A 27877-nucleotide genomic window follows, 5' to 3' on the forward strand; every position below is an offset into this window, starting at 1 on the left:
GATTATTTACTAGATGTCTTATTTTCACTTATAGAACATGGGTAGACAGGGTTGGAGGGATGGTGGGGTAGAGTGTGAATCAAGGGGGAGCAGTGCCAAGATAGGTTATTCTTGGAGGTCAAGTTGAACTGGGAGATGTGTTTATGCAAAGCTGATCTGGCAGAGTGTGGTCAAGGTTATTATCTTAGAATATGGTGCTTAGTGATAAGCTCAATAATAAGATAAAAATTAAAAAAAAAGCAACAAGTTTGGAAGCCAAGAGGGAAAAGAAAAAGATGCATATGCTAGGAAAAATACTCTTTTGAAGAGCTACTTAGTCATAAGTGTAGGCAGTGAGTACTGGAGTTTTCTCCAGTACTGTATACCTGAATATGGTGATGTGTTGCTGAAAACCTTGGTGAATGAGAGTGATAAAGTAAAAAGAAGAGGCTGGAGAACCAGGGTTTGAAGGATGCCTATGTTTGAGTGTGGGAAACAGAGGAGGAGGAAAAATGAAAAGAATTAGAGAAGGGGAGATTAAGATGCAGTTACAACTGAGGAAAGAAAAGTTTCTCAGGATAAAGAAATAGTCCACTTCCCATGATGATAACTGAGGGAAGGTCATTGGAATGAACTGTGATGATATTGAACCCTTTCAAGAAAGAATTTTCTTTTTTCTTTTTCTCTTTTTCTTTTTGTCTTTTTAGGGCCAAACCCGTGGCATATGGAGGTTCCCAGGCTAGGGATCGAACTGGGGCTGCAACTGCCAGCCTACGCCACTGCCACAGCAACACCAGATCTGAGCCGTGTCTGTGACCTACACCACAGCTCACAGCCAATGCTGGATCCTTAACCCAGTGAGCGAGGCCAGGGATTGAACCTGCATCCTCGTGGATGCTAGTCAGATTCGTTTCCTCTGAGCTATGACAGGAACTCCAAGAATGGATTTTCAGTATACTGCTGGACTGGAAGCCAGAAGGTGCAGAGTTAAGACAGCCTGATCTGGTGTAATCAGCAGGAATTTTGAAGTGTGACAGACCTAAATTGGAATCCCAGTTCTCTTACTTACTAACTGTGTCAATTTGGCAAAATTACTTAAGAATATTCTTAGTTCCCTAAGCTGTAAAAAATAAGTCCCAGTTGTAGGATTCTTATAAGGATTCAATGAGGCAGGCAAAACTGCTTGGTAGAATGCCTGGAACATAGCAGACTCTTAATTAAATCCATTCCTTTAAGAAAATATTAAGTGGTTAAAAAGCAGAAGAAAAATTAAGGATAGGATAATCTTTTGAAAAGTTTCCGGGTGAAAGGACCTCAGAAATTCATAGGGAAGATATTGGAACTAAATTTTTTTGCTTATAGAGGAGAGAAGCCAAGATGTGCTAGAGAAAGTAAGAAGTCAAGAATAAAAAAGTAACCTGTGAATCAAGAGCCTGGATGACAAAAGATCAAGGATTTAGGATCAGGTGCATAGGGAGGAGAATTAGTCTTAAATAGGAACAGCACTGCTTTGGAGACTATTTGGAAGGAGAAGAAAAATATATTTTAAGTACAGAGGAAAGACGCTGTAGGAGCTCTTTTTGAAAGCGTGTGTCTTCTTAGTGAAGGAACAAAGTCATTTACTAAGTGAAGGATTGAAGTAGAGCTTGAGTAGAAAAAATTGAAAGCATATCATCAAGAAGGCTATGGGAGTCAATAGAAAAGAATATGTTGATTGCTCATCAAGAATGAGACCAGTGTCTGATGTGAGGTTGAGATAGGTTTTGTAAGCAGATAGGGTTGGGGGGTCCCCATGGAAAGAGAACCAGCTTTCTTTTTTTTTCTTTCTTTCTTTTTTTTTTTTTTTTTTTTTTTTTTTTGTCTTTTTGCCATTTCTTGGGCTGCTCCTGTGGCATATGGAGTTTCCCAGGCTAGGGGTCTAATTGGAGCTGTAGCTGCCAGCCTATGCCAGAGCCACAGCAACGCGGGATCTGAGCCGCGTCTGCGACCTACACCACAGCTCATGGCAACGCCGGATCGTTAACCCACTGAGCAAGGGCAGGGATCAAACCCGCAACCTTTTGGTTCCCAGTCGGATTCGTTAACCACTGCGCCATGACGGGAACTCCAGAACCAGCTTTCTTGACATAAGAGAAGACATTTTTGGCCAAAGCCATTTTGTGATCTGATTTTGGCCACAGTACTGCCCTTGAACACATCTCGGCAATTAATAATCTTAAGGGAACAAAAGAATGCAGAAACAAATGATTGTTATCAGACAAGAGAAGTAACAATAGCAAAGATAATAGTTGTACAGACTTCCTGTTCTGTTTCAATGGTAAATACTAGCCCAAAGCCCTGCCTTGAGCTGTTTTGCACAATTTAAATCTTTCCTCAGCCACCAGCTCAACTAGAATCTAAGGGATGATGATGTTGATCTTTTCTGACCCTCCTGACTTCAATCAGCTGAATCTCAGATGCCATGCACCTTTGCCCCAATTCTATGCTGAATTTTCCTCTGCTCAAGCCTCTTTGCGAATATGCATGTACCCTTAGCTTAAAACTTCTCCCAATCTCACTGTTCATATTTGGGGAGGACACTGCTTTGGGAAAGATCCCTAGTGTTTTCCTCACTTGCTGCAAGTGATAAATCCTTCTCCTGATTTTGGCTAAATTGTGTCTTTTGGTTTGATGCCTACCAAGAGGTGGACCCAGTTTTTGGGTCAAGGGAGTAGTTGGATCTAGTAACACTGTGGCGAAGCTTCCATCAAAGGACAACGGAAGCCTGCTTTAACCTCAGGCAAGCATATCCCAGAACAGCAGGGGGCTCACTGACACGGCGAAGTTGGAGAGTGTGCATCTTCCATTGATTTGTGCTTGAGTGGAACATGATATGGCCTTTCAACTAGGGCTCGAGGCCAGCACCCCAAAGGGAAGGGCAAAAAGTCTTTGACAGAGAATCATGTAAAATTGAAAAAAATTACTGTACATGACTTTTGGAGAATTTGAATTTCTTACACTTGGTAGAAAGATCTTTCTTTGCTTGGAGTGAGGAAAGAGCAAAGATTTTCATTAGGGCAAGAGGCAGCTAATGTCAGCTTCAGAATGCAATCGTCTTGGAATGAGGAGTCCTAGCATCAGCCTTGGGAATCTACAGAGAAATACATGATTCCTAAAGGGACAGTAGGTATTGATGGTTTACAAAATCTTATGGCCAGTTGAACCTACCATACTTCATGTGTTTATTGAGATTTATTTGTTCATTCACTCAGTCATTTATTGAGTACCTGCCTTATGACAGACAATAGTGCTCTAGACACTTGGGATAGATAAGTTCTGCATTCTGAAGGAGCTGACATTCCATCTGGGAATAGGATTGGGGGAGAGAATACTAGAATATTAAAAAATACCACACAGAAGTCTGCATCTTCAGGATCTGAAGCATTTTGTGTGTATCTGTGTATATGCCTTAGATATGTGTATATGCATGTGTATTCATAGTGTAGGTTTAAGTGTAAATGTGTGTGTGAGAGAGAGAGAGGGAAATAGAGAGAGATAAAGGTTCAGAGAAGAGGTAGGAACTGTAGATGTTCCTGACTCTTACAGCCTCCGTATAAAGAAAATAACTACCAAATAATATCATTGTGGAATTGATTTTTAGGTATCGTGTAACATAAGCTAGTGAAATACCTTTTCTGTTTGGGTTTCTTGCCCATCAAGAAAAAATTTTATATTCAGTATTGCTAAGACTACTGTGGTGAGCTAGATACTCTCTTATGCTACTGGTGGGATTATAAATTGTTGAATCTTTCTGGAAAGCAGTTTGGCAATATGTATTGAGAGCATTAGTATGTTCATATCTTTTCCGTATGTAATTTTGGGGAATTTATCTTAAGGGAAATAACGTACAATGTGGGCAAAGCTTTATGCACAAGATACTATAGCCTAATTAATAACAGAAATAAAATGCTAAAATGCTTAAATTATGTATGAATAGAGAAATGGTTGTCTTGTTATTGTGCATGAATAGTATGAATATCATGTAAATAATTAAAAGTATCTCTTTAAGGAGTTTTAACGACATGGACAATATTTATGATATAGGAGGTTATATAAAAAGAACAGGAAACAATTTTTTTATACTGAATATCCTTAATATTTAAAGCAATTCCTTAAAATTGGATAGAAGGAAGTAGGCCAACATACTTTATACTTCAAGCATTTTCTGTGATTAGTACATGTGACTTTTATATCCAAAAATACCAATAAATATCATTTTGAAAGTCTTTGTTGGGGTGGGCATTAAATATTTCTGTGATTGTCCCATTAAAACATTAAGTCCTATTCTAGAGTGATCTGGAAAATCAACACTTACGTATATAACTATCTATCAATTCAAATTTTTACTAAATAAGTTGTCAGATGGATATATTTTAGTGCAATGAGAGCAGTTTTTCTGATGCTTTTGTTTAGAAAGTTGTTCTTAAATTTTTGACATGACAGATGAAGACCTGCCTGTCCTTGGTCTGTGCATAGTGAATGTAGTAAAGTAGTAGAAATTGCCTTTAATGGACAATAATTTTATAGGAAATGATCTTAAGTAAATAGAAAGGAGAGATATGTTACTCTAAGATTAGAGCAATATATCTTAAAATGTGGTCCTAGAGCCCCTTGCATCAGAATCATTACCAATATTTGTTTACAATGTAGATTTCTCTGACCTATTAAATCAGAGTCTGAGAATGAGTACTGGGAAGCTGTAGTTTCAAAGATACTCCCTAGGTAATTCTCCCGAGATTCTCTAAGAACTACCAGTTGAGGAGAAGAAGTTTGAGATTTGGAAATTTTTGCATAGGATCCTGTCTTCACCAGTGCTTATTAAGTAGAATTAGACCTTTTTTCAATTGTGTGGATCCAAACAATAAAGCGCATTGGTTTGAAGGTAAGTTGAATATAGGCGCTGGGGCCCATTTACTGCTCGACTGCAGTCTTATTAAAGAGGTTTAGATTTGGAATTCTTTTGTGGGTGTGTGTGTGTCTTTTTAGGGCTGCGCCCACGGCATGCAGAGATTCCCAGGCTAGGGGTTGAATCAGAACTACAGCTGCCAGCCTACGCCACAGCCACAGCAACATGGGATTCTAGCCATGTCTGCAAACTACACCACAGCTCACAGCAATGCTGGATCCTTAACCTGCTGATTGAGGCCAGGGATAGAACCTGCTGCTCCACGACGGGAACTCCTCGATTTGGAATTCTTTGAAAGCAGACACAAGTGGTAGCAGTGGGGAACTGGTTGGCTAGAAAACAGCAGCCCATCAGTTCCAGTTCTTTTGGGGTTGTCCTTTGGGTGGAATGCTTGCCCAAGTCATTGTAGAGTAGAATTCACAACTCTTAATGAAACAGGTATCCAGTGATACCCTAGAGGTCAAGAGCATGACTGCTGGAGTTGGTTACACATTGTCACTCACTATGTGCCTGGGTGAATTAAACAACTCAAATCTTTTTCTTCTCATGTCAAATGGGGTTCCTATTAGTGGCAGCCTAATGATGAAAAATTGTGTCCAAATCATTTAGCACTGAGCCTGGCATGAAATAAACACTTATGAGATGCTTATAGAGATAACTTCACAAGAACTGGACTATATAAGGTTCCGAGTCAGACTTTCCAGTTGATTCTTCAAAGACCAGATTAGGTACCAAAAAAGCCTGGGGATTTGAGTAATACCAGATTCTTGCCTGGGGTGAGGTGGGGGGTGTCCTGGATCCAGTAGTCCTTCATATGAGCTAGATTTTTGATAATCTGTTGGTTTTATGGACCATCCAACCCTAATGTCACTTACTGAAGTCTCCCCCCAGCCCCCACCTTGTGGTTGGTGTAAGACTGAATGGAATTAGGTGATATATCATTTGCAGAATGACTTTCATTTGCATACCGTCTCCAGTTACAAAGTCAAAAGTCATTCCTACACACACACACACACACACACACAGTCTTAACCTTGGCTACCTTTAAAAATACTTCGAAGGTACCACATTCTGTAAAGCCATTTTAGGTTGTAATTGATGTTTCTGGCTTTATGATGGTCACTACCATGAAACACATTTCCATCGTCCTTTTCTCAACTTATTGGTAAACTTTCCCTGAATAAAATTATTTGTTAGATGTTTCCCTAATTCACACTTGCATCTGCCAGGTGGTGGGTATCTCTAGTGACTTCTCAACTTTAGGAAAATAACCCCTGCCATCCCCCAACCCCTGAAACACAACTAAATTGGGTCAAGACAATTACCAGGAGCAATCCTTTATATTATCCAGTTGCATAACACACTTCTTGAATAAATGACATATCCTAATTTAGGATACATCACCAGATTCAAGTCAGAGAGTATCCTCTGCCAGTCAATAAGAGTGCGGGTCACTGGAAGATCTCTTCGTATAATTCTTCTCAGGGCTTCATTCGATAACTCCTGTAATTCTTCTAAGACTGCAGCTTGGAATTTATTTTCTTGCTCTTCCACAAGCCTTGCAAAATTTAGAGCCAGTTGAGCTTGATTGACTACTTCCAAGCTTTCTTTCAAGTCCTTGGAGATTTCAACGTGAAGGTTGACACACCTGAAGAAGTGAGCTTGTACAAAAATTCTTCCTGTTACTTGGGTTAGAAATGGATTTATTTGGAAAATCCATTTTGATTTCCAAAGACCATTCCAGAAATCTGAATTGTAGCTGTGATCTTCAATGCAAGCAATCAAGAATTCCTTATTCTTCACTGTTTTTCTCAGCACATTGCAGTTTCCTTTTGGATAGTGATCATTCACATACAGTTTCAAGGCACACAGCACAACAGTCCTCAGGTACTCCGTCTCATTCCGAATAATGCCGTGACTTTGGATATCTTTTAACTGGTTTTGAAGCAGATCAAATTTGAAAGAAAGTTTGCTTTGGTAGTCAAAAAATCGGTAGTCACCCACTACATTGTGGTGAGACAGGAGAACGGCATTTCCATCGATGCTGAGTGGTACAGAATATTTTTGGCAGTGTTGGTGGCCTGCGCATTCACCTTGATGGTGCATAAGTTTTTCATCACGGATAAGCAGACAGAGATCATCAAAGGCATTTACAAATTCCCCTGGAGGAGCCTGTATTAAGAGTCTGCGAATTGCTTTTTCTTTCTCTTTCCTACTCAGAACGCTAAGTGACATGTTTGGTTGCAGCAGAAGCAAAGCTTCTGAAATAAAGAGTGTTCAAAGGATGAGAAAACATTCCATGGGACACCTTTCCCATCAAGGTGTTAAACATTCAGGCTTAAGATTATCATGTGTGACCATGAAAACAGTTTGTCTGGCAAGCTCTGAGGCCTCCTGGTGAAGTCATAGAGAAGCTTTCTCTATGAAGTGTGGAACTTTTGATGATATCACAATAGGTGTTCAGACCGAAAGGAAAACATGACAGTCACCTGACAGCGTGGTGCTCAGCCAACCAGCTATACTTATTTTGAAGATTTTAAGAACTTAGCCTCCAGCACAGCCTTCTTCAAAAGTGGTGTGTCTCTGTGTGCATTATATGTTGTCAGGGATCTAGAGAAGCAGCCCAGAGTTTCTAGAGAGTTGTTTGGCAGCCCTTTGCACCTTCGGGGACCATAATGGCATTGACTTATACTCAGACCCTCAGAATAGCTTCCTCCAACCCACTGGAAGCAAATTATGCTGAAAGGTTTGAGGGGTTTAAACAAAGTAGTAAAAATAAAACAGATTCAATAGCAGTTCATGTGAAAATGCCAGACAGCCCAAGGGATGCCTCAGTTGTAAACACTGGGTTTGGGAACGGTCAGAACATAAGTGAGAAGCCAGAAAGTTTCAAGGGCAGTGAAGTGCAGGGACCACATCTTACATATGGTTTCTGTGGGATTTAATTGTTGAGCTAACTCCAAAGAACAAAAGCAACAATCCACTGTGTTTTCTGCTTTCTCCGCAGTGGCAACAGCTGATGAGTATCAAGAAATCCCTTTCCTGCAAAGGGGCAGAGTTTATTGTATTTGGAACCCGTGACAACTCATAATGGGGAGAAACTTCTAAGCGAGGAGAAACAGAACAGCAGGTCATGAAAATATGGAGAACAAATATCCACTCAGAAGTCCTTTCTGTTCCTCTTTCTTCTTTCTTTTGATTTATCTCCTTTCCTTGATTCTCTTCTCGTTCTTTTTGAAAGGCCCTGAACTTAAGTTTCCCTCATTTAAGTATAAATGCTTCCTTCTCCTTCTGTCCTGAGCTTTTCTGAGTTTCCTTAGTTCCCCATATCTTTTTCTTACAATAATATGAACTTTGCCATATTAAGTCATAGGCATTAAATTGAAGGGCTTCCTGTTGGTTCTAACATTCTGAAACTGAGTGTATTGTTGAACAATTTTTACCAATACTTTTTATGATTTTAACAGATGGTCATATTCTTCTCAACCTTAGTTTTTCAAATTGAAATGTTCTAATTTTTGTAGTTTATCTATAGATAATAAGTAAGCTTGATTATTTTTGTTTTCTCTGTCATACCAAATAGACACTCAACCATGCATTTTAAAACCTTTTAGATGGTCCTTAAAATGTTGCTTTTGGGGGGACATATGTGTAGCTGGATGTTTGGCTAATGTAGTGGTAATAGTAATTATGTCAGACATGATTACGATTTATTGAACCCTCAGTAGAAGAAACTGTGTCAAATGATATATTATGAACTCATTTAAGGCCCTCACCTTTCTGAAGTATTAATCTGACCACTTTTCAAATGAGGGAAGTTGCGCTGAGAGGAATCAAGTGATAGAGAGATTTTGATGTCCAGCTGTGATTTAAGTCTGTGTCTTCCAAAAACAGACCTTATTTCCCAAGTAATAGCTTCATTTCTCAAATGTAAATTTTTATTCTTTTCCTCTAATTTTTATTGTTATGCCTTTTCATACCTTTACTACAGAAGAGTACCTACTTAGTTTTGTTTTAAATATTATTTATTGCAAAATTGTTTTTCACTTAAGCATGAGATAGACTGCCCTCTGAAAATTAAAATGAAAACAATGAACTGGAGAGATAAAATATTATTTAGTCATTTTAAGTACTTAATGACTTTCTGTGAGAATTTCCTTAACTTTTTTTTTGTTCTTCGTACATGGTTTTTGTCCATGGTTCGGGATGACTTTAAAGGTGGAAAAATTAATCTAGAAAAAGCTCAGAAATTACTTGAAAAATTAGATATTCGGTGCAATACTATTCATGTGAAATGTATTTTTAAGGTGAGATAATATCCCCGCCCCCCACTCCACCCTAGGAAGGACTTAAATCCAATATAGGGAAATGTCCTTGACTACTTAGATGCTTTCTGCAGAAAATATGTATTAAAGATTAAGCTCTTAAAAATTAAGGCAATTAATTATACTAACTATATTTATAATCAAGATGGAAAGAATTTAGGTAGGAAGTAGAATGAGTTGTTGATAAAATTTGAAGTAATACCAAGCTACCAGCTTAGAATGTCTGCTGGGAATTCAGTAATGTTCTCATCAGATGAGATTGGTTGTCTGATTACATCAAATCATATAAAAGATGAAATGGTATATGGATTGGATGTTAGTGATTTATAGAAGGAATGGATAATCTTGAGAAAAATTGTATTTTACTCAACTCAAAGCAGACAAACAAACCATAAGTTTTTCTTTGTTGAAAGAAGAATTAGTAAGAAGGGAACCTGGCTCAATTCTGTCAAGGGAGGAAGAAGGGAAAGATCATGAAAAAAAGAAAAATCCAAGAGTTAGCTGGGTTTTGTGCCAGGAAGATGGCAATTTTCTTGGTGAATCAAAGAAGAATACTAGACTGGCCAACCCACATAGTTAGGAAGATAGGTATTAGGAATATGATTTTGCTTTTTTTTTTTTTTTTTTTTTTTTTTGCCTTTTTAGGGCTGTGCTTGTGGCACGTGGAGGTTCCCAGGCTAGGGGTCAAATCAGAGCTACAGCTGCTGGCCTGTGCCACAGCAACAGCAATGTAGGATCCAAGCCATGCCAGTGACCTACACCACAGCTCACGGCAACGCTGGATCCTTAACCCACTGAGCGAGGCTAGGGATCGAACCCACAACCTCATGGTTACTAGTTGGTTTCATTTCTGCTGCTCCACAATGGGAACACCATGATTTTGCTTTTTGAAAGTGAGTAGGCAGACAACATACTCTGTTGAAATTGTTACCAACTAATCCAAACTGGGAAGCTTGTATCACCTTACCTGTGCGTAACCAGGCAGCCTGATAAGAGTTTCTGGGATGCTGACAGAGCCAGGCTTTCAGCTCAGATAAAAATGACAGCTTAGTATTCACAAAAATAGCATTTGCCAGAGTATCAACATTTTGGTACCATTTCTCCTAGCCCCAGTTCCTCAAGTGTGATGTGAGGAGGTTCGGGTGACTATGTGCACATGCAGTGGGTGGCATTACCTGAGAAGAACCTCAAGCTGAAGAAACCCAGAGCTTTTATTATAGGCAGAAAGCCTGTCTGAGCTTTGCCCTGGCGGGTGTACTTATTATCATCCTGGACAGTAAACAAACCCGTTTTCTCCTCTGGAGGGAGATACTATCACTTTCTAAGTAAACATCCTTGAAAGGCTGGTGGTGAAGAAAGGTGGTTAGTGCCTCTGCTCAGAAAAAAAGCAGACAGGAGACCCATGAAGAATGGCCTCCCAATAAGCACTTCTCTCCATAAAATTTAGTCCTCATGTTTACTAACCACAAAGAGGAGGTTTCAAAAAAAGAAAAGCTGTACTTCTTAGCAGACTGAAGTAAAAGTCGAAGAATTCAGAGTTGTTGCTATGAGTCCACGTAGATTGTGCTGCCATAGGCTATCAGAATTGTAATCAATTCCTATCTAATACCACACCTGAAGATCATACCTTTCTGGGAAAGCACCTTTACACATAGAATTTCCCCCCAGTGGTATCACCCAAAGGGAGAAATGGGTATGTGCTTTCTGGTTTAATAAAATTCACATGCAACACAATAAAGAGGGAGTAATATATTAAATCTGTGTCAAATGTGAACTATCATAAATCTTATTTAGTCATTATCAAGTTCCTTTGAATGATTTGCCAGATAGAGATAGCTATTTGAAACGCTCTTGAGTAAAATGCATGCCATATTGAAAAACAGTATTGTAGAATGCTCAACAGTTATAAGAGTAAAGAAGTAGCTTATTAATTGAAACATGATTATTTAGATATAGCAAGGCTGAAGGTCTATTTTGTTTAGTAAAACCTTTTAAAAGTAGCTATGAAATAAATGTTAATGATAAAAATTAATGGGGCAGAGGTTGCTTAGAATACTTCAAAAACCTCTTTAAAATGACCTCAAATACTTTTGAAGCATAAATTATATATAAACAAGATTATTATGATAAAACATTCCTTTCTATTAAAATAATTCCCCTAGGCTTACTAATAGATAATACTTTTTGTCTTAGGCTACATTGTTGGATGTGCATTAAAATGTTCAGTAGGTAGTATGCTTAGAGAAGGTATATTGGCTAACTGAATTTTCTAAATAGTTGAAGATTAAGCGTGAACATCCAATTCTTTTTTAACTTTTTTTGCTAATCTTTTCACACTTCATGGGTACACCTTTTAGTCAGAGCAAATAAAATGAATCATAATGAATCTTATTTTGGTGGCCTCAAAAACAAAAAGTTCAGTGTCTTGGATTCTTATCTTTAGCAAACTCAGTGGGTGTGGAGATTCTTCACTCTGTTAGTACCTAGTTGTATGGTACTTGGCAAGTCAGAAATTTCTGAACAAATGTCTTAATCTGCAGACTGGGGATACTAATAGAGTTATTTTGTAGGATTGTTCTGAATATTAAATAAAATATCATTTGTGAATGTACCTACTATCAGGCTTGGCATAAAGTAGGGACTCAATAAATATTGAAGCTACATTATGATTGTTCAAGAAATATAGAAAACTGCATACATTTATTGATTTCCTAAGAAGCTGACATAAATTCTGACATGAATTTATTTTCTTACAAGGTGAACTTTTATTGTAAAATTTAAGTAAAGAACACATAGTTTTATGACCCTGGCAAAATATTCTAAACTTCCTTGTACAGAATTAATTATTGAGTCATATAATTGTCAGTACATATAGCTAGTCTTAGATTATACTCGTCATTGTTGCCTGACTATGAAATAGTATCCCTTTTAATTTCAAGAATTTATATAATTACAGGACTAACCTTAAGTCTTCAAGTTAGGCAGTTAAACAACCATTATTAAATCTATAGTATGTGCATGGCACTCTGTTACAAGTGTTATATCTCATCAGGAGAAAAAGAAATACAAAAATTACTGCTTTATAAGTGGATTATAATAAATTTCCTAGGTAATACTGACAGGGAATCTGAGAAGACAGAAAACCTAGCTTTGGGCTTTTATAAAAGATGCCATGGTGGAGGTGACATTTTTGCTGGACCTTGAGGGATGACAAGCAGTATGTGCACAGAGCAGTGCAAGAAGTGATTGAGTGGAGTTCCTGTCGTTGGCTCAGTGGTTAACAATCCCGGCTAGTATCCATGAGGATGCAGGTTTGATCCCTGGCCTTGCTCAGTACGTTAAAGATCTGGTGTTGCCGTGAGCTATGGCATAGGTCACAGATGCGGCTCAGATCCTGTGTTGATGTGGCTGTGGCTGTGGCTGTGGCTGGCAGCTACAGCTCCGATGTGACTCCTAGCCTGGGAGCCTCCATATGCTGTGGGTGTGGCACTAAAAAGAAAAAAGACAAAAAAAAAAAAAAAAAGAGAAGAAGTGATTGAGGAGTTGAAGGTTGTCAAATAGGACTTGACTATGCAATGATGGAAAGGGAGTGGTGAGAAATAGCTGCAAATGCCAGTTATCGCCAGATGGTAGAAATCTTGACCAGCAGGCCATGGAATTTGGACTTAGTTTTGTAGCCCCTGATGTTTTTTTTTGAACAGGGAAACATTGCATTTTAGGATAAATCTGCCTCAGTGTGGAATGGATTGGGAGTTAGAAGGCAGAGAGATGAGGCAGGGTACAATTCAGCCACTGAAACGTTATTGTTTCGTCCCACCTCAACCTCATGATTTCCTACCTTAGTTGGTCCTCCAGAGTTTGTGATTAATCTTATCTGAAAAATAAAATAGCACCATACCATCTTCTAAATGTTACACTCTCTCTTGTAGAAGATGAAGTGAAAGAATTGTTTATATTTCTTCAATGTTTCCTAGCAGTACACTTTGCCTTCACATCTCTCTTGAAAACCTATTTGGTTCAAAAATGCTAAATCCAATGTTTAGCCTCTCCATGCATTTTATTTATCCCTCTTTTCTTAAACTTCTCTCTATTTTGACTCCTATGACATCACTTTCTCCCAGTTTTCCTTTCAAATTTTGTTTTGTCCCTATATCTATCCTGCTGGCATTTCTTCTTCTGTTCTCTTAAAGTTGAGGTCTTAATTTTCTTTCTTTTTATTTTACACATTCTTCCTGAGCGATCCTACTGGCTTTCCGGACCCTCACCCCAGTTTTATTGAAACATACTTGACGTATAGCATTGTATTGGCTTTAGCTATAACAGCATGATGATTGATTATGTATATTTTATGAATGATTACCATAATAAGTTCAGTAGACATTTTATCTCTTCACATAGGTACAGATTTTTTTCTTGTGACAAGAGCTTTTAAGATTACTTTATTAGCAACTTTCAAATATATGATACAGTGTATTATCTATAATTCCCATACTGTGTAATATATCCCCAGACTGATTTATCATATAACTGGAAGTTTGTACTTTTTGCCCGTCTTCATCCATCCCGCCTCTCCCTCGCCCTCCTTTGGCAACTACTAGAAAGTTCTCTATCATGAGGTCATTTTTTTTTTTTTAATTCCGCATATAAGTGAGATCAGACAGTATTTGTCTTTCCCTTTATGATGTATTTCACTAAGCATAATGCCCTCAAGGTCCATCTATGCCATTCATTCTTTTTTAAGGCTGAAAAATATTATATGTATATGTGTGTGTGTGTGTGTGTGTATACACATATACATTCTTCTTATGCATTTATTTACTGATGGACACCTAGGTTGTTTCTATGTCTTGGCTACTGTAAATAATGCTATAATGAACATGAAGGTGCAGATAACTTTTCAAGATAGTGATTTCATTTCCTTTGAATCAATACTAGGAAGTGAACTTGTTGAATGATATATTAGTTCTATTTTGAGTTTTCTGAGAAACTTTCATATTGTTTATAACTATTATTTGAACTCTTTATTGGGTAAATTACTTATTTCTGCTTTATTAAGGTCAGTTTCTGGGGTTTTGTCTTTGTTGGGAATGTATTCTTCTGTTTCTTCATTTTTTTTAAATTTTATTATTATTTTTTTTATTATGTTGGTTTCTGTGCATTAGTAGAACAGCCAACTCTAGTAGAAGGGGTGGTCTTGTGTAGGAGGTGAACCTTATCATTCACTTGGCCCTAGTTCTGGTTTGCCTCTCAATGTTCGTGATTGTCCAAAAAGCCTACTTCATCCTTGGTGGCTCTTAGTCATGGAGGTTGTGCCAAGACCTGTCAGTATCCCAAAAGGGGAGACCTCAGACAGCATCTAGATGCAGGCTGGTTGGAATCTGGAACCTCAGGCAGCAGCTTGTAAAGTGTGCAAATGGTCCTCTTTCAGGGAAAGACTGGGAGATGGGTGCCTCTGTCCACACCCTCTGAGCTGAGCCAAGGACGTTCTCTGTTTGCTAAACATAAGTTTTGCAGGCCACCAGAGCCAGGCTATCAAGGGGTGTGTCCTCTGGGCAATAGCTTGTGTTGACAAGCTTCCTCCTGGGAGATGTCAACAACCCAGAGCAGGGCAGAGGGGAGCATGAAGTGTCCAGAGAGAGCCACACAGTCCGCCCCTCTTGGTACTTAAACCTGAAGTCTGGCCCTTGGGCTGCAGCCTCCAGGATATGCAAATAAGCCTCCTTTAAACAAAGGCTGGGACTTGCTGCCTCTGTTTGCTGTCTCTGCAGTAGGAACAGAAGGAAATAGACAATAAGAAAAGGGAAAAGACCAAGTTGTCAGGGAGTTGAAACTCGTATATCAGAGGTAGGGAAAAAAGTTGCAAGTCATATGATTTCCTGGAAGATATTCTGAAGACCCTGTTTTTAGTGTAATCTCAGAGACAACTTTAAATGCTCTGTTTTATGTTAAAAGTTCTTGTTTTGATAGATAAGCTTTCCCATGATGTCATTTATTAAGTAGCATTTTATCTTTTTTACCAGCAAACTGAGCAATGGAAAATGGTAACAACATGAAAAGCCTTAGTTCTGTCCTCTTAAAGTGTACTGTCAGAATGACTAGCAATAAAATTATTTTAATATGTTCTTTAATCTTCATGCACTCAATCATTCATTTAATCACCAGTCTCCTACTTTAGGGTAGGTCCAGTACTAGGCATTGAAAATAAAAAGGAGAATAAAATTCATACCTTTTGGAGGTTCACAGTCCTAAGGTAGAAGATATATTTTTATGTTTATTTATAAACACAGAATGAATTATTTGGTAAAGTTCTTTTTTTAATGCCTTGTAAGGAATAACCAGTTAGTGAACTTTTTTTAAAACATGCAGATGGCATCATTACTCTTATTACTCTTATTTTATGTTGTATTGTAAATGATTAACATGTAGCATATGTAAAAGCTGTAGTATTCCCTGTAGTAGGGCCTGCAATTTTGTGTATTTTCTACAATATGTTTTTAAAAATATCTTTTCCTACCCTTACAAGGTTTAAGGAGATATTTAGCTCCTTTATCCAGTTAAATGAGCATATGTCACCAGAATAAAACTGTTTGGGTGATAGACCAAAGTTATGAAGACCTCAGTCAGGCACTCTTATAAGTACTAAGGATACGGGAAACATGACAAACTTCTCCCTGAGACAGTTCTAGAGGGATCTATAATAAAAGGTTTTTATTCCAATGTAATCAACCCTAGGTGAGAAGAAGGTACAGGATATTATTACAATCCCGAGGAGGGTTATCTAACATGGCCTGAGAAGGAGACACAGAGGGATATAGGGAAGGATACTTTTTCTAGGATTAGTAGAAATTAGTAAACTAAATAGTAAAAGAAGGGTTTTCCAGACAAAAGAAACATCCTTTACAATAGCAAGACATAGGTGTTCCCATTGTGGCTCAGTGGTAACACACCTGACTAGTATCCATGAGGATGTAGCCTTGCTCAGTGAGTTACGTAAAGATCCACCATTACCATGAGCTGTGGTGTAGGTTGCAGACATGGCTCAGATCTGGCATTGCTATGGCTGTGGCATGGGCCGGCAGCCACAGCTCCAGTTCAACCCCTAGCCTGGAAACTTCCATATGCTATAGACACAGCCTTAAAAAGAGGGAGGGGGCGGGGAGCGGGGGAAAGCGAGATATAGATAGCTTGGTATTTATTCTCTAACTAATTTCAGAGCAGGGAAGGTGAGAGAGGCAAGGGAGAAGAGGACGAGGGCAGAGACCATCAGTGACATCCTTAGTGGCCTTGGATGCCACACAGTAGTTTGGTTTTTGTCTCGAAGACAAAGGAGAAACTTGGAGAAATTTGAGAGAGTTGAAGAGATCAAACTTGCACTCGACACCATTTATTTCCGCATGTAAAATTTCAATACGTGAAATGGCATGTTGTTTTTTCTTTCTTCCCACTGCTTGTCTGTGTGGTTTGGGGATTTGTTCAACTCTGGGTCTAGCATGCTAGTGGGGCTCGCTGGAGACAATTTGTATAAGATTTCTGATCTTGAGTTTCCTCCTACAGGTATATTAATACATTGGCTTTCTGTGTGCTGTGTTATTACGTACCTCAGGACTCAGATTTGAATCTTCCTTGCTTATCAGTTTTCTTCCTGATTCCCCTGCTGCTGATGCTCTGTTCAGCAGGCCTCATCTTTCTTCTCCGTATTACTCATCCCTTGTTGCTTTCTTTTCCTTCTCTCATTCTACTGAAATCAGAACTTTTCCCATCTTCAATGATATGATTCTCACCTATTGTGTATGGTTTTCTTTTTTAGTAATTTGATGAGTTTTGGAACCATTTCCTTCGAGTTTGATCAATTACAGAAATTATTTGGATTTATGGAATTTTGTTTCAACTTTACATCTCTAATTCTTTTTAGTATCGGATGACAATTTTGATCTTTTGGGAAAAACAAAAACAGAACATGTTACCAGGGGACATTTCAGTTGGTCAAGTTTGTATCCTGCTTGAAAGAAACAAAACTTTCATTACTTTGTGGATAAAATATATCTTATATATACTGCTATTTGATAAGATGGTAATTTTTAATTTACATAATCTTATATGACAAAATGTTTCAGGAATTATTTGCACACTTTGGTTTTTATTAACTTCTTTAAGATCTTAGGACAAATTATGAGTGAAATGGAGCTAAAATAGAAAAAAAAACTATAACATTGACTTGTGTGGATCTCAAAATCCAGAATTTAAAAACAGTAAATTGAACTTTGTAGTCTACTAAGATTGTTTAAAATATGAATTATTTTAAGGTTATATAATTTTGAGGTGCTATTATTGATTAAACCAGCTTCTCATTTGATAAGCACCCTTTCCCACAAGTTTATCGCCTCCTCATTCCTACTTGGGGCTCCATTCCAGCCCCTGCTTTTTCAAGCAGCTGCTTACAAATAGAGTAATGATCTTTCTTGAACTAACCCTGTGCTCTTCCTACTTGATTTCCAGTGTGGACTGCTTCTTGGACCCCTCAGATCAAACTCTCCAGTAACCACCAGTGAACTCTTCCTAAGGAAGTGGAGAGATCATCTCCAGCATGTTATCCTCTGTTGTACCTTAGGGCAGTTTTATAGTTAAATTTGTCAAAATATGAGACACTAAGCTGGTTGATGTGAGGGAAGCAGACATAGATAAAACACAATGTATTGACATCTCCAATCCTTAGAACAACCTGATGACATAGGTAGGTGCTATCTATCCCCATTTTGGAGATGGAGAAGATAAAGCTCAGAGTTTAACTTCTATGTTCAAAATACCACTTTGGAGCTAGGAATACATCAGCTCCATCTGTCTAAAAATGTCAGCTTTTCACAACAATACAGTGGCCTTTCAACACAAGCTCTTTATTCTTAAGCTGTTTATAATATAATGAGAAAAATAAACTTTTTGGAAACTTCCAAATTTCCAAATTTATAAGAACATTTAATTAACATTCTTCTAAGGTGCACTTCCTATGCCTCAAATTTTTATTTGTGATACTCTGTTCTCCTGGTTATTCTAAGTCTCCCCAGCTCCAGACATTCTTGACTTCTCTCCCTCATACATCACAAATGTTAGTTGAATTCTTCCAACTTCTCTCTTCCTAATTTTACTGACACCTGTTCTTTAGTTTCTACTCACCACCTCCTACATGGATTGCATATTTTCTGTTCCTTTATTTGAGCTTCTCCATCTCTTTGAACTAGTAATGTACACCTAGTCGCACTAAATATCTACTTACTTTGCAGTCATTTTCTTTCCTTTTTTAAAAAATATTATAGTTGATTTATAATTTGTCAATTTATGCTGTACAGCAAAGTGACCTAGTTATATGTATATATACATATATATATACACACACACACATATATATTATTTTTTCTTATATTATCTTCAATCGTGTCCTATTACGAGTGATTGGATATAGTTCCCTGTGTTATACAGCAGGATCTCATTGCTTATCCATTCTGAATTTAATAGTTTGTATCCATTAACCCTAAACTCCCAGTCCATCTCACTCCCACCCTGCTAGTCATTTTTCTGCTCAGAACCTTACAGTGATTCTGTTACTTTTGATAACTGGACCCCACCTACTTTCCTGTTTCTTATCTCATAATATTTAAACATGAATTTTCCAGACCAACCAGTGAAGCCACTCTTTCTTGTTGAAACTGACCTTGTTTGTCCCTGTCCCAAATCCTTCAGTGATTTTGCAGATTCCTCTTCCTCAAAGTATTATCTACCTACTACTGAAGCTTCTGTATTTACAGTGATCTTGAATGACTCTGATTTATTCTGTCAGTTATGGTGCGGGCTGCACGTTGGTGGCATGGGATTACGTACTGTCAGGCATGTTATTATTTATTTATTTATTTTTTAGGGCCCCACCCATGGCATATGGAGATTCCCAGGCTAGGGGTTGAATTGGAGCTGTAGCTGCTGGCATATGACACAGCCATGGCATTGCAGGATCTGAGCTGTGTCTGCAACCTGCACCACAGCTCATGGCAATGCCGGATCGTTAACCCACTGAGCGAGGCCAGGGATGGAACCTGCATCCTCATGGATACTAGTCAGATTTGTTTCCACTTAGCCACAGCAGGAACTCCCTTGCATGGTTTTAAGAAGGTATTCAAGTAGAGTGGAATAGAAAAATGAAATGTGTAATTGAAAGATAACCCATGTCTAGATACTCATGTTGCAACAGAAGAAAGGGTGGGGGAAAAACTATAATTGTAATGTATACATGTAAGGATACCTGACCCCCTTGCTGTACAGTGGGAAAATAAAAAAAAAAAAGAAAGATAACCCAGAATCCTCATTCGCTCCAACTGTGACCACTGGGTTTTAAGTGATGATGATCCACCAACCTTTCCCCAACTTTGACATCGTTTCATGCATTTTTATACATTTTATCTGAAGTAAGAATCCAATGTAACTTCTTTCCAGTATAAGTTGGTGTGTATATTATACAAATACTCTAATGTTTTCATTTTGTGTATTTTTTAATATTCACAATATGAGCCCACCAGTCATTTTTTTTTAGTAGGATAATGACAGGCTGAAGCAAGGAAGAATCACCATAGAAGAATTTAGAACAATTTATCGAATTATTGCACACAGAGAAGAAATTATTGAGATTTTCAACGCCTATTCCGAAAACCGGAAAATTCTTTTTGAAAGGAATCTGATTGATTTTTTGACCCAAGAGCAGTATTCACTTGACATTAATAGAAGTATTGTTTATGAGATCATTCAAAAATATGAACCTATTGAAGAAGGTATGCTTGTATTTCAAAGTTTTATTAAATATTTACAAGCAAACTTTTTTAAGAATTCAGTTACCAAATTCAAAGTTTTAACAGGGTCACATTTCTTCTGGGTAATATTAGATATTGGCAGTTTTAATTTTGTATTTGGAGACTGTAGATGTACCGTTTTGAAAGCTACATCGTATAATCACCGCATTCTTTCCTACCTTGTTGTCCAGTTGTACCTTTCTTTTAACTGCTTCTATGTATCGCTCAGTGTTCAGAGATGAGCTTAGGCAGGGAAAGCAACATGAGCAATCTGGTACAAGTACTATAATGGAAGGAATGGTCTTGATATTCATTAATAAGGTAAAAACCCAGATATGGCAGTTTTCCATTTTTAAACATTGTGTTATTGAAAAAAATAAAGTAATATTAAATTAGCTAAATGAAAAAAAATTCTAGGAAGGAAATAAAACATACACTCTCTAATTACTGTTGTTTATACACATAATTGTCTACATTTCATAAACATTAAAACGTTTTTGCTTTTCTTTCATTTTTGAATGTAGTCATCTGGTTTAAGTAAAACGACTATTTTGAATAGTGATCTGTTGTTTAGTTTTTGATCTGTTTTATCTTTCAGTGTGTAAAACACTTCCATTTTAAAATTTATGTTCAATTTAAAATATATTAATAAAGACATAATATCAAATATTCACATAGTTGCATAAAACGCACTCTTAAAGCATGCTGTTTAGCCCTATAGAAATTAATAGAATAGTTCAAAATATTTTTTTAACAAGGGATATATGAAAGCCCAAGTTCTGCCTTTGAAAACTGGTTTATGGCCACCAGTGTTCAACATATGACAATATGGATTCTAATAAAACAAAACTTACTCATGGAGTCATACAATCATAATTTATTAAAATATTTATTTGTGGCAGCCAAATATGGTTTCAGAGGCTATGGTTACAGTGGAGAACAAGGCAAACTAGGTCTTCTATTCCTGATAGGGGTTGGAGGGAGGTCGACAATAAATAATTAAACATATAAATGGATAAATTCAGGGAGCACTATGTACTGTGAAAAGAAGTAAAATAGAGAAAGTGATAGATATAGGAAACCCAAGAAGCCTAGCTCAGGTTGGGTGTTTAGGAGAGTGCTCAGTCTGAGGATGTGACGTTTGAGTGAGACCTAAATGATGAGAAAGAACTAGTCATGTGACAAAATGGGAGAAGGGTCTGAGGTCCAGCGAAGAGAAGTGTTGGTCCTGAGTTGGAGAGTCCAAGGAACAAAAAGGGGACAGTGTGCTTGGAACTCGGAGAAAGAGGGAAACAAGAATTTGGAGAGATGGGCAGTGGTCTTGTTAGCCATAGTTAAGATTTTTGGGTCATGACTCAGTATAAAGACATGAGAGGGTGTTAAGCATCGTAGTGGTAAGACTGCCAGTAAGAGTTTAATTTGATCACTGTAAAAACATTCACAGGTTTGCAAAAGGATAAACTTGCATCGACCACAACTAAAACAACTATATCCCTTAGCACACCTGACTACTTCCAGCTGACTACTTCCTTTCTTTTAGTAGCAAAGACTTTCTCTAAGAAAGTAGTGAATTGATTCATGTTCTGGTTCAAGCTTTTTATGTTATGGCCACCTGGAAACAACCCATTTACAGACAAGCACTTTTAGCACCACTTGTCCAGTGAATATTCAAGAAGAAAATTACTTTGGCATTGTTACCTGCGGGTGGTAAATTAAAGACACAAAGGGATGAGGTGATAGTGCCACTGACATCTTGGAATTGTGTTTTCATTTTGACCATATATTACACTGTTGATCTGTTTCATCTTTTGAGCCTCCCTCTCCTTCTATTCAGATAGTTCCACACACAGCCAAGACCCTACATTTCATTTACATGATTATTGATTATTTTAAGACGTAAGGCCAGTTTGAATTATGCCCAAATGCTGCCAAGTTTCTCAGTCTCATCCCACATTGATATTTGATATGGACCAAATGAGGAAAACCTCATTTCATTTTAAAAACAAAAATCCATGAGATTAACTCTCCTCTCAGTCTGGTAGTTTTTAAGGGCACAAAATGAGTTTTGTTTTCTATTCCATTACCAAAGATATATACTTAATTGTTTAATAGTTCAAAGGGCTATGAGCCAGTCTTTGCTAACTGCATTGGTAAAAAGAATAAATTCAAGCAAATCATTATTATTACAATATATGATGTGTTTGCCCCATACACTTTCATGTTCCTGAATTTGCATAGCTTTGAAATAGAGTTTGCATGCCTATAAACATTTTATGTATTTTCTTCTAGATTTCATTTTTCAAACCAAAATTGTAATAGCATTTTGAATGCTGGCTTTTTCATTTTTATGATGTCATAAACATTTACTTATGTCACTGTATATTTTTTTTCTGATACATTATTTATAATGGCTGCTTAGTATTATATTGTATTTTGAGATTTAATTTGTTTCCTCCCCTCATTCATTTTGCTTGTATAAATAATGCTAGTATGAGCATTCTTGCACATCAATCTTTGTCTGAGTCTCTACTTTTGTAGTATAAATTCCCCAAAATAAAATTCTTTGCCAAAGATCACTATCCTAAAGTGAATACTCATACCAACTTTTAATGTGAGGCAAACTGAGTTATCAACAGCAAAGGCCACAGTAACTAACATTTATATAGCTAATATATAGAGCTAACATACAGGGATGGGTGTTATAATTACCACCTCTCCAAAGATAAGGAGAGGTTGACTAACATGCTCATCATGTAACAAATATCTGATTCCAGAGCCAGTGTTCTGCTTAAACAGCTAATTTTTGGCATATAAGATACTGAGCATAAAAGTCCAGAGATGAATTGCTAAAGATGATAATATGCAAATGTCTCAGAAATTTCATTCAGAGGAATGCACCCAACAGAAATGTGTACATATTTGCACCAAAAAATATGTACTGGTTGTTAATAGCAACCCTTTTTTGTAATAACCTCAAACTGGAAATTATCTAAATGCTCATCAAGAATAGAATCAATAAACAAATTGTTGTGTACACATGCAATGGAAACCCTATACAGAAATGGGGAATAAAAAATGTCTAACTGGAAGCAACTACAAGAACATATCTTATAAAAATGTTGAACAAAATAAACCAGTCACAAGACATACATACTGTATGTGTTCATTTATATCAAACACAGAAACTGGAGAAGACTTATCTATGCTGCGAGAAGCCAGATCATTGAATATACTTTGGGGGTAGGTTTAGGTGGTGGGGGGAGAAAGACTGGAAAATTAGCAGGAGGCAGTCTTCTGGGGTGCTGTCATGTTCTGTCCTTTGACCTTGGTGCTGCTTACCTAGATGTTTAGCTTGTGGAAATTCATGGATCTATGACATGTATTTTTCTTGTATGCATTTTAAAAACATTAAAAAATCAGAGATGATTAAATAATATATAATTTACTTGAATGTTGATATGAAACAAATATAAAAACCTTAGAAAAATTTGTTTATAAACATTAGAAACAGTATTAATTTTAAATGAATATTTTAGAAACATGCTCTACTACAAAGTTTTAAAGTGAGTGTAATTTTTATACTACTAATGATATTTCTGCATTCTTTTTACCTTTTTTTATAGTTAAGCAAGCACACCAGATGTCATTTGAAGGTTTTACAAGATATATGGGTTCATCTGAATGTCTACTATTTAATAATGAGTGTGGAAGTGTTTATCAAGATATGACCCATCCATTGAGTGATTATTTTATTTCAAGTTCACATAATACATACTTGATATCTGACCAAATAATGGGACCAAGTGACCTTTGGGGATATGTAAGGTATTTATTTCAATTTTTAAATTCATTACATTTTAAAACACTTGGTAGTTCCTGGTGGTATCTACCTCAATAGGTAGTAATTCACAGTAAAAGCAGGCTATGCATGTAGCAAAAAAACACATAGGGCAGAGGAATTTTGATATGTGCATAACTTGTGCTTATTTAATCTTTGGGTGGTTGTACAATTTATTCAATGTATTATTATCATACACTTCCCTTATAATCCTGTCTGCCACCCTCCTCTCCCAGCTATTGGTCTTCTGAAGTTTCCTGAATAATTTGGATACTTAATATAGGGAAATACTTGAGGAATACTATTTAAATCTTATTCAGCTAATCAAAACATCCTAGATTTTATTTCAAATTTTTTAAATTAAAATTTTTTTTTTCTTTTTAGGGTCACACCCATGGCATGTGGAAGTTCTCAGGCTAGTGGTCAAATCAGAGCTATAGCTGCTGGCCCTCACCACAGCACAGTAATGCCAGATCTTTAACACACTGAGCAAAGCCAGGGATCGAACCCACATCCTCATAGATACTAGTCAGATTCGTTTCTGCCGTGCCAAAATGGGAACTTGCATCCTAGATTTTTAAAATTAATCTCTAGATATCATAAGACTTTTAAGGAAAAGAAACACCTGAAGTAAGTTATATAATGTGGCATTTATGGCTAACAATATGTGTGTGTGTGTGTATGTGTGTGTGTGTGAGAGAGAGAGAGAGAGACCATTATTTATATAGATTAAAGGCAGTCTATGCTGAATCTTTAATTTTGCATTCTACAATGTATCGTAATGTCAATACCAGTTTAGTCTTCAGCTTAAGTTTAGTCAATCAGCTGAGGATACAGTGGTGAGCAAGATTATCAAAGCTGCTACATTCATCTCTTAGTGAGACTAGGCAGATAATAACTAGGTAAACCAGCATTTTCAGAGACTGATGAGTCATATGGAGAAGATGAACTAGGGTAATGTGATAGAAAGTAATTGCGGGGTGAAGGGTGTTACTTGAATTGAAGGGTCAGGAAAGGCTTCTTAAGAAACAATATAGTTGTGGTCTGAGTGATAAAAAGGAGGTTTCAGATCTGGTAAGAGGGACATGCTAAGTAGAAGAAATAATAAGTGCTTGGCATGTTCAAATGAGAGAATGACAGCAAGTGTGGATGGAAACAGGTAAATAGAGAATGAAGGGAGGTGAATTTGAGGAGGTAGAGAGGATCAGTTTATGAGTGTCTTAGGGACCATGGAAGGGAGAATGGATTTATTCCAGTTGCATTGAGAAGCCATTGGTGTGGGTTCCTTAGGATAATATGATAATTTGATTTACTTTTTACTGTGGGGGAAAGACTGATGGTGCAAGAGCAGAGGCAGTCCAAGTGCTGACGAGTTGGTGAATTCATGAGGTGGCAGTTCAGAGCCAGTAGAATAATTTACCAGGTAATTTGAAGAGACATATGAAGGAGAGAGTATCAGATGGCCTGATAACCTAGGATATGATGACATTATGGACAGAGATAATGAAGCCTGAAAGAGGAGGCTATTGCAGAGTGTGAGACAAAAGCAAGAGTTTGATGGTTGCCGTGTACAGTTTTAGATATCAGTTAGTTATCAAAGTCAGATAGTCAGTTGGGTATATGCACCTGGAATTTAGAAGAAATACCCAGACTGGAAAAATAGATTGAAAGTCATCTGCATATAAGTGATAGTCAAAGCTATATGACTGGATTATATTACTTAGGAAAAGCCATATATAGAAAAGATATGTTCTAATCCCATGATACCATTAAATTTACAATTTTAATACTGCTTCTCAAATTTAAAATTTAAGTAAATATGTAAACACACAAACTAAGAAATATGTCCATTTAGAATCCTATAAGGATAGCCCCACTCATAGCTCTACTTTTATTATAGAAACTTTTTTCATACCTTATTAGATAAATTTTTTAAAGAGGGAAAATATACATTTTAAGCAGATTTAGAAACACAAAAAATTACCTTTGAGTTCTAAGAAAATGTTCCACCCATGTGAAAACTTAAGTTTAATTGTATTTCTTCCTCTATTTCCTTACCCACTTGTAAATGATACCCTTAAAATGCAACTCTTTCAAAATTTCTGTACATGAGAGTGGTCTAATGTAATGTTTACCTATTAATGTTTAAGTTTCTAGTATTGATCTTTCCTCCTTTTCCCTCATTGTTTATTATGTGACAGATAGAATGTTTTTGTGTCTCAATTTCCTCATCTTTAAAAGAAGAAACTAATATTAACTGCATCAAATATTGTAATTAATGAAAAGCCCCTTCAACTTGAGTGGAGAGTTTCTTTACTGCGTGAGAGAGAAAATTTTCTTTATTTATTCCCAAATTTCATTATTCATTCATTTCACTAAATGTGAAATAGTGAAAAGTAGCCTCAACACCACCTCTGAAGGAGAGACAACTTTTTCTTTTTTCCTTTTTCTTTTTTTTGGGTAAAGGAGAAAAAGATAGCTTTATTGCCAGGCAAAGGGGGCCACAGCGGGCTAATGCTTTAAAGACTGTGCCCCTGAGACAACTTTTTCTTATGTGCCTCTGAGTAAAAGCACAGTGCACTCCATGCAAATCATTTTTGTTGGGGACAAAACTGTGTAGTTAAAATAAGCAGTTTGGGAGTTAAGAACCTGACATAGTATCCATGAGGATGTGGGTTCAGTCCCTGGCCTTGCTCAGTGGGTTAAGGATCTGACATTGCCACAGCTGTAGGGTAGATCGCAGATGCAGCTTGGATCCTGTGTTGCTGTGGCTCTAGTGTAGGCCGGCAGATGTAGCTTGGATTAGATCCCTTGCCTGGAACTTCCATATGCCACAAGTGCGCTTCCTCCTCTCCGCCCCCCCCCGAAAAAAAACAACAAGAAGAAAGAAAGAGGGAGAAGAAGAGGGAGGGAGGAAGGAGGGAAATAAGCTGTTTGGTAAAAGTTGGCTTGATCTAAGGATGAAATTAAACCTATCCAGAGATATAGCAAGAATCTGTATTTTTTAGATTGTTCTCCATGAAAAATTTTCATTTTGATCTATTAATAGGTAGTGAAATCCATGTATTATTGTTAAAGGTATAACCAGTAATCCAAGAATGACAATTTATTTTGTTTAAATTTTGCTAGTGCCCTTGTGAAAGGATGCCGTTGTCTGGAAATTGACTGCTGGGATGGATCGCAAAATGAACCTGTTGTATACCACGGTTACACATTAACCAGCAAGCTTCTGTTTAAAACTGTTATCCAAGCAATACACAAATATGCATTCATAGTATGTGCATATCTTTGTTAAATTATAGCTATTTAAACATAAGATAGTTTGTTTCAAAATCCTGTAATGCTTGGCCTTAGTTTAGATCAGTGACATTTCAAATAGTGGCTTTATAACCCATTAGTAGGGAGTGAAATCCATGTAGTATATCCTTAAAGGTAGATTTATCAAAGTTAATCTCAGTAAGGTACGTGTCGTTTCATGGAACCTTTTTGTTTAATGATATATATGATTGTGTATGTGTGTGTGTGTGAGTGTGTATTGTTTCACAATGTAAATTATATTTCTTACCATGAGTTATGGCCAAAGAAGTTTGAGATATACTGGTCTATGTAATGTTTTACCAGCATTCAAGTATTTTACTTTCAAGACACAAATGTCAAAAATGTGTTTCAATTTTTGGCACTTTTTTATACTACAGTGGAAGTTATTTTTATCAGAAAGAATGTTTAGAAGTTGACTTTGGATTTCAAAATTATTATTAAACTTATTAAAGTTACAGATTCAAAGATCTAATTATTTCCAGAGCTTCTAAATTCAGCTTTAAATCTCCTAAATCGAGCAGGTTTTAACAGTTACTGAATTTGCAAAATACTTGGTCTGATTTAGAGGCTTGGCTAATTCAGCACCTTCAGAGATTTTAAATTGTTTTTGTAAACTTGGTATATATGATTTATGTCTTAAGTACAT

The 27877-nt window shown here is 37.0% G+C and overlaps 2 protein-coding genes across 3 annotated transcripts in view; one reads left to right on the top strand and one right to left on the bottom strand.

Moving 5' to 3' along the window:
* The window catches only part of PLCZ1 (phospholipase C zeta 1), a 194849-nt gene that overhangs the window by 143130 nt on the left and 23842 nt on the right, over positions 1 to 27877 (top strand). The window contains 6 exon segments of one of the 2 annotated variants that reach the window (NM_214350.1): positions 7454 to 7499; positions 7932 to 8076; positions 9108 to 9231; positions 19826 to 20057; positions 23699 to 23900; positions 27043 to 27187. In NM_214350.1, the coding sequence (NP_999515.1) occupies positions 8066 to 8076; positions 9108 to 9231; positions 19826 to 20057; positions 23699 to 23900; positions 27043 to 27187 (714 nt within the window). In that variant the 5' untranslated portion in view covers positions 7454 to 7499; positions 7932 to 8065. 2 annotated transcript variants of the gene reach the window in all.
* CAPZA3 (capping actin protein of muscle Z-line alpha subunit 3) lies at positions 5407 to 7492 on the bottom strand. The gene has a single exon (XM_003126448.4). It carries the CDS (start codon positions 7157 to 7159, stop codon positions 6263 to 6265), a length of 897 nt encoding a protein of 298 aa, XP_003126496.1. The 5' UTR covers positions 7160 to 7492; the 3' UTR covers positions 5407 to 6262.

The sequence above is a fragment of the Sus scrofa genome, chromosome 5 (assembly GCF_000003025.6).
Source record: "Sus scrofa isolate TJ Tabasco breed Duroc chromosome 5, Sscrofa11.1, whole genome shotgun sequence".
In the NCBI taxonomy this organism is placed as follows: domain Eukaryota; kingdom Metazoa; phylum Chordata; class Mammalia; order Artiodactyla; family Suidae; genus Sus; species Sus scrofa.